General features: G+C 50.6%; 1 protein-coding gene across 1 annotated transcript; it reads left to right on the top strand.

Annotated features, from left to right (window-relative positions):
• The first annotated feature begins 1,041 nt into the window (after positions 1-1,041).
• GPATCH3 (G-patch domain containing 3) lies at positions 1,042-7,681 on the top strand. The gene is made up of 7 exons (XM_060081253.1): positions 1,042-1,480; positions 2,964-3,382; positions 4,914-5,088; positions 5,423-5,482; positions 6,087-6,208; positions 6,317-6,444; positions 6,946-7,681. Exons 1-7 carry the CDS (start codon positions 1,048-1,050, stop codon positions 7,181-7,183), a joined length of 1,575 nt encoding a protein of 524 aa, XP_059937236.1. The 5' UTR covers positions 1,042-1,047; the 3' UTR covers positions 7,184-7,681.
• Positions 7,682-7,773: the final 92 nt, after the last annotated feature.

The following is a 7,773-nucleotide window of genomic DNA, read 5'->3' as shown; positions in this document are numbered from 1 at the left end:
AAAGTTCATGGACCTGGAGGAAGGAGAGAAGCTTAACCAAAGTTTAGTAAACAAGCATTTTGTTCTCATTGTTCTGTGGGGAAAAGCAGTTCATCTAAGCGTTTATGAGGCAAAGAATTGAAATTTGGAGTCTGTGTTTAGCCTTGCCATAGGTAAACAAGGGGGCACCCATGAGTTTTATCTGAGTAATGTAAGGAAGGGTGTCTCTTTGCAGTAATTTGGGTTCCTGAACACAAAAGGGTGTAGGAGGGGTTTCTTAACTTTTTCAGGACCACAGGGCTTGAGCGTTGGTACATCTCCTGATAAACATACGCAAGAATTTCCTTAAAATATATAACTAGAAGTGGAATGGCTGGGTCAAAAGGTATGTGTAGTTTCACTTTTACAGGGTAATGCCAAATTGTTTTCCAAAGTGGTGGTACCAGTTTACACTTCCAACAGCGTATGGGAGCTCCAGTTGCTCTACATCGTCAGGATTTAAAAGAGGATTTGAGAATTTAACATTTTTTGCCAACCTGGTGGCTAGGAAGTGGGTCTCATTACACTTCCTTGATGATTGAGACTGAGCATCTTTCATTGTTAATTGCATATGTTTCTCTACTGTGAAGGGTCTTCGGCCCACTTTTCAATTGGATTATCTTTTTCTTACTGATTTGTGAGAGTTCACCAATATGTTTTGATAGCATAAATGGATTTACGACTGAAAAGGCTCTAAACTGATAAAGAATAGCGATTAGGTTTGGGAGATATCCAACAGCTAAAATTCTTAAACACTGCCTCTCCCTCAGGCTTCTGATTTGATCCTCACTAGCGTCTTATGAAAGAGAGCCGTAACCCCAATTCTCAGGTCAGTTTTACCCATCACCACCGGCTTCTGTCTGTGGGAGAGGGACCTAGCGACTTCCTTCCGTGCTTTCCCAGCTCTTCGTTCCACGTCCTCAACCCCGGCGAACTAATCACCGGTTACGCAGTATTTATTGCAGCACCTCAGCGCCCCTCGCAATATCCTCGCGAGTGTTGGTTCCAGCCGATCATGTGACACCCAAGATGGCGGCGTCCAGCGCGGCGGAAGAGGCGGCAGTTTACTTAATAGTGAGCGGTATCCCGTCGGAGTTGCGCTCAGCCCAGCTACGGAGCTACTTTAGCCAGTTCCGGGAACAGTGCGGCTGTGGCTTCCTTTGTTTCCACTACCGGCATCGGCCTGAGCGGGCCCCTCCCCAGGCTGCTCCCGACTCTACCCTAACTCCTATCCGCCAGGGTCTCGCCCAGACTTCACTCAACGATGCCCGCACTCTCTCCACTCAGGACTCTGCTCCCGCCCAGACCCGCACCTGCTGCTGCGTCGTCTCGGTACGGGGGCCAACTCAAGCCCAGAGGTTTCTCCGTATGTACTCGGGCCGCCGGTGGCTGGATTCTCAGGGGACTTGGTTATCTGGTCGTTGTTTCATCCGCAGACTTCGGCTACCTACTGAGGCCTCAGGTACGAGTAGGAGAGATAATAGACTGGGACTACTAGAGGCACTGGAACAGAGGCACCGTTCCTGAGGATGGTTGAGGATAAGTCAGGTCTCTCGTTAGGGCTCTTTAGGAGTTTATATCATTTCTGGACAAAGTTTCAGGCTCAACTCGCACGTTAGAAAAACTCGGGGGGAAAAAAAAACAAAGAGGCCTATTCAGATGATCTTTCCAATTTATTAAGTCTATTCCGAGACCCTTTTGATTTTGCACTGACATAGAAGGGGAAAAAGGAAATCAGGTATTGTCTTTGTTGCTCCCCACCCAGTCCTCTGTTGGCAAGATGCAAATGAAGAGACAAACTCTTTTCTCTGGACAGCTCCCATTTTCATGGGAAATCACTTTGATAGGGAAACAGGAAGCACAGTGCAGGGCCCTCTAATTTATTCATTCAACAAATCTAGCCTGTATTGCTAGACGTAGTGTGACTCTAGCTGGTATGCAGAGAACAGTTGGACACAGTCTGTGCTTAGAATCCAGAGAGGAAGACAGATTTGTAAAAAGGTAAGTGTCACAGAGATGCCATTCTAATTGTTAACGTTTACTGAGCACTTCCTGTGCACTTACTGGGCACCATTCGAAGTTTTTTCGTTTTCTTATTGACTCCTCACAACAATCCTATAAGGTAGGAGCTATTGTTACCCATTTTATAAGTGAGGAAACTGAAGAATACAGAAGTTATGTTATATTACAAGGTGACAGAGTCACAATACTAACTGGGCATTTTGCTCCAGAGCCTGTGCTCTTTAACACCAACTGTTGTGAGATGACAGAGGAGGGAGAAACCCATTTCCTAGAAGGATTAGGAAATGTGGCTTTGCATCTGGATCTTGAAAGATAAACAGGAGTTGGTGGGAAAGAATGGTGTTCAAAGTAAACGGCATTTGCAAAGACACAGGGATGTGAAAGCCCATGAAATTCTCAGGGCATGTTAAATTGTTTGATGTGATTGGAACACATGGTATGACGGTGTGCAGGGGGTGAGGGTTGGTGGCAGTTGAGAATCAAAAGGTCATCAGGGGGCTTCCCTGGTGGCGCAGTGGTTGAGAGTCCGCCTGCCGATGCAGGGGACGCGGGTTCGTGCTCCGGTCCAGGAAGATCCCACATTTCGTGGAGCGGCTGGGCCCGTGAGCCATGGCCGCTGAGCCTGCGCGTTCGGAGCCTGTGCTCCTCAACGGGAGAGGCCACAACAGTGAGAGGCCCGTGTACTGCAAAAAAAAAGGTCATCAGGAACCAGATCTGGAAGAACCTTGTGAGCTTAGCCTAGGTGATGAGAAATGGCATGAGATTACTAGGTGGTTCTGGTCAGGGAACAGAGGAAGGGACTCTGGAAAAGTTTGAAAGGGAGAAACAGCATTAGGCTAAAGGATTTAAACCTTGAACAGTTTCTGGCTCAAGTGTTGGAGACTTCTAGGTTTCAAGAGCGATTCTTCTCCCTGCTTCCCAAGGTTTGGACTCCTTTCCCTTCAAGACCCGGAAGGAACTGCAGAGTCGGAAGGCTGAGAGTGAAGCCTTCACACTGGCCGACCTGAAGCAACTGCCAGAGCTGAACCCACCGGTGCTGATGCCCAGTGGGAATGTGGGGACTCCCCTGCGGGTCTTTTTGGAGTTGATCCGGGCCTGCCGTCTACCCCCTCGGATCATCACCCAGCTGCATCTCCAGTTCCCCAAGACAGGTTCCTCCCGGCGCTACGGCAATGTGCCCTTCAAGTATGAGGACTCAGAGACTGTGGAGCAGGCAGAACTTGTGTACACAGCCGAAGGTGAGGAGATACCCCAGGGAACCTGCTTGGCAGACGTACCAGCCAACCCCTGTGGAGAGCCAGAGGAAGAAGAGGAAGAGGAAGAAGAGTCACACTCAGATGACGTGAGTACAGAGAGCCACCTTGTCCTTACTGACAGCTTAGAGAGGCCAAGGCATTAACAGTACCACCCTTCAATTGTGTATTACCAGAGTTCTAAACCTGGGGTTCTCTGGAGGCTTCCAAAGACTTTGAACTCCCTGACATTGAACGTAAAACTGCATTTGCACGTGCAGGTATACGTTTCTTTGGGAGAGGGGCCAGAGCTTTTATCAAAAGATTCTCAAAGGGGTCTTCTTTTCATTCCTTCAGAAGAAATGTAAGGGTCCCTTTCATTGATGAAATCTACTGACCAAGAGGTAAGATCACCTAAGGAAGCAGAGGCACAGCTGGGATGTGAACCCAGTCCCCTTCGCTGCTTGTCTAACTTCTGTGCTTTCATTATGTGGTTGAGAAGTCGCCTCTGTTTTCTGACCTTGAGTCTGTGGATTGAACACTAGCCTCCACTCTAACTTTATCAATGAAATAGACATTTTTCTACCTCTTTCTCCAAACTTGGTTGTTCATCCGTACAATCAGGAGAGGTGTGATTTGTTGGGAAACTTTTTTTTTGAAATGCATACTCTGGGTAAGAAGTAATTGACCTGTGTCTTCAAAGTTCCCAGCTCAGAGTTGCTAACATATCTGGACCACATCCTTAGTGTGCGGTACTGTCCTGCCTTTTCTCCAGCACCTGCTCTGTAGCAGTGATTCCTGAGACCTCCTGCAGTTTAACTGGGGCAGGAGTCCCCAAGATTTCAAGCCAGGAGTCATTCTATCATTCCACAAGTCCAGTCAAGCGGTTGTAAACACGGGCTAGCACAGGATTCCAAAGACATTCTAAGACTCATTTCCTTCCCTCAGAGAGCCTTCAAGCTCCCTGAAGGGAGAGAACCAGCATCTGGAAAGGGGATGTGGTATGGTATGGGTTTGAACGCTGGCTCTGCCCCTCTCTTAGGCAAATCACTTTACTCCTCTAAATCGAGGTTTCCTCACCTGTAGAATGGGAATAATGGTACTAACCTCACAGGGTTGTTGGGGTGATTAAAGGAGCTAAGGTATGTGAAGGGCCTGACACAGTAGGTAGGTTTAGTTCCTGTCCCTTCTTTCTTTGGGACATAATGTAGAAAGGCATAAACAGGGTGTATTGATTATCAGTGAGAAATTCAGAGACCAGTGAGAGTGCTGTGGGCCTCAGTGTGGGGGACCTCATGTGAGCTGTAGAACTTGAGGAATGAGGAGGATTTAACCAAGGGAAGAGGAGGTGGTGGCGGGAGAGGAGGGCAGATATTCAGGCAGGGAGAACAACATGGCCAAAAGCCAGGGATAAGAGTGAGTCAGGCTTGTGGCGGAAGAGGCCAAGTATGTTGAGAAACGGGGCATGGAGAGATGTTTTGGTCACGACTTAGGGGCCAGAAAGTGCTGCTTCTCAGAGAAACTTGGAGGAAAGGAGCTGAGGTCCCATCTATGGGACCTCCTGTGCACTGAGCTGCCCTCCTCGTGGGCCTGAGGTCAGGAAGCTGGACAGGCAGGTCACCTCTCCCCACCTTCTCCCAGGACGACGACCGGGGTGAGGAGTGGGAGCGGCACGAAGCGCTGCATGAGGACGTGACCGGGCAGGAGCGGACCACTGAGCGGCTCTTTGAGGAGGAGATCGAGCTCAAGTGGGAGAAGGGCGGCTCAGGCCTGGTGTTCTACACTGACGCCCAATTCTGGCAGGAAGAGGAAGGAGGTAACACTGGCCCCCGGGCAAGGGCAGGGGTGATCCCTGCTGCATTCGCTCAGGTCTCTCTGCTCCACACGGTGGGTTCCCGGGCAGTGAGCCCAACTAAAGGGCTAGGGAAGAGGCTTACGTTGGTCGTGTATGAGAGACCAGCCATCCTTTCTCGGGGTGAGGGATCAGTGGAGTGGAGAGAAAATGCCCTCCTACAAATTCTGCATGACCCCCCTTCAGAGGAGAGATTTGAAGATAAAATCAAAAGCCCCAAGTTCTAGAAAGTCTGATTTAACTCTTGACAGAACTGAGAGTCTTTGGCTTACTCTGCTTGATGCTTTTCTCTCTGCAGACTTTGATGAACAGACAGCCGACGACTGGGATGTGGATATGAGTGTATACTACGATGCAGGTACTGGGCCAGAGGTTGCAGTACTGGCAGGTGGAATGGTGCCCTGGCCTTGCAGTGACACTTTACCAGACTGGCTTAGCAGAGGCTGAGACAGGGCACCAGTTCCCTTGGGGTAGCCCGCTGAGAGGGTTCCTCTCTTAAAACATCGCTAGTTGAGTGCACATAAGTGCTGGTTGTGGGCAGAGCCTTTTTCCTTTCTTTGTGGAGGAAGGACATGTGGCGACAGCCCTCAGGGAGCTCTGGTTGTGATGGGCAGACCCTAGTAGAGTGGGAGGGTCAGGAGTTCGGGCTCTGGTTAAGCATTTAGATTCTGGAGTCGGAAATGACCTAGGGTGGTTGGGGGGTGGGAAGGGGAGACCTGGGTCCTAATTCCTTCTCTCATCTTTTGGCTTTGACTTTTCTGTACTTCAGTTTCCTCATCTGTAAGATGGGACAGCTTGGTTCTTATTCTTGGCGAGCTCCCAGTCTAATGGGAGAAATAATAATTCAGTAATAACACACCATAAAAATGAATATTTAAATCTTGTGAGGAGGGCCTAGAAACCTGATTTTCCCCCCTTCTGCTGAGAGAGACCCTTCCACAAATTGGGCTTTACTTCCTCAGATGGTGGAGACAAAGATGCCCGAGACTCTGTCCAGATGCGTCTGGAACGGAGACTCCGTGATGGCCAGGAGGCCGGCTCCGTGATCGGACACCAGGTGGGCACCTTCGAGCGCCACACCAAGGTGAGCACTGTGCCAGCCCGCTGACCCCTCTCTTTTCCTTCTTTACCCTCATTCCCTTCCCCACCCCCACAGGAGCCCCATCTCAAGTCTTCTCCCTTCCCTCTGCAGGGCATTGGGCGGAAGGTGATGGAGCAGCAGGGCTGGGCCGAGGGCCAGGGCCTGGGCAGCGGGTGCTCAGGGGTGCCCGAGGCCCTGGAGAGTGATGGCCAGCACCCCAGGTGCAAGCGTGGATTGGGGTGAGTATGGGTGAGGGACTTCCCTGGGAGCCTAAGTGAGCCTTTCAGCTGTACCCTCTTCCCTCTGGTTTTGGATTGGGTGCTAGAGATCCCTAGGGAATGAACTTCAAAACAAAATTAGAAGGAAAAAGTATGCCTGGCGCTAATTTTTTCAAGACCGAGTCCTCAGGCTTGACAGGATCATTAATCTCCTGGGGGAGTCATTCCCCCAAGTCTGAGGAGTTCGGACTTGATGATTGCTATTAGAAAGTGACTGTAAGTCACAGAGTGGTGACAGTTGTTCTAAATTTCGTGTACTATTTAAAATGAAAGCAGTATGTGAGGCCTCGGGTTGCTGGCACTGTCAATGGATGGATAAGGGGGCTGGAGAGCAAAGATCCAGATTTAAGTGCTCAGTCTTTGGGACAAACCAGATACGTAGTAGCTATTACCCTGTCTTTTCTCAACCCCTTTACTGCGGTGCGATAGCAGCCCTCTCACTGAGAGCTCTTTTTGATCCAGGTACCATGGAGAGAAGCTCCAGCCATTTGGGCAACCGAAGAGGCCCCGTGGAACTGGCTTAGGGCTCATCTCCACCATCTACGATGAGCCCCTACCCCAGGACCAGGGGGAGTCGCTGCTCCGCCGCCAGCCACCCACCAGCATGAAGTTTCGCACAGATATGGCTTTTGTGAGGGGTTCCAGCTGTGCCTCGGACAGCCCCTCAGAGCCCGAGTGGCAGGTTCAAGGGCTTCCTTAATCAGGATCACTCATAATTGCACAGTGGTGGCCCTCTGCCTGGCCTTATCTCCCACGGAAGCAGAAAGAACTCTGGGCGCAGCAGCCTGCGCGGCTTGTTCAGAACCCGCCTTCTGCCTGTCTACCTCAGGGGCATTTTTACAAAAAGCCCCCTATCCTCCCCTTTGATGATAGGGCTTAATGACTTGTCCTCGGTGGTCTCCTAACCCTAGTCCCTGTTTGGGCTTGCTCCTGTTGCCTCCCCCAGCACCTTGAAAACTGGATTGACTGAGGTTATCGTCACAACCTTCCTGGAGGCAAGGGGAGGGTGGGAGTGGGTTCAGCATGAAGCCCAGAAAGAGGGGAAAAGGGACATGGAAGAGGAGAGGATCTGTGGTTGGAAGAGACGGTCTTGGGGCGGGCCCTCCATCGCCTCTACCCTTAACTGGCTGGGACTGGGCAGCGGAGAGTCCGCTGCAGGTGTCCCGGGTCTGCGACCCGACGAGAGAATAAAAAAGTTTACTACCGAATTTCTCTTTCTCTTCTAATTCGGCCGGGAGGAAGGTGGGGAAATCCCCAGAAAAGTAACCGCCCCCTCCCCCAGGCCCCCAC

This window comes from Mesoplodon densirostris, chromosome 2 (assembly GCF_025265405.1).
Source record: "Mesoplodon densirostris isolate mMesDen1 chromosome 2, mMesDen1 primary haplotype, whole genome shotgun sequence".
Lineage (NCBI taxonomy): Eukaryota > Metazoa > Chordata > Mammalia > Artiodactyla > Ziphiidae > Mesoplodon > Mesoplodon densirostris.
This window is presented reverse-complemented; position numbering and strand designations above follow the sequence as displayed.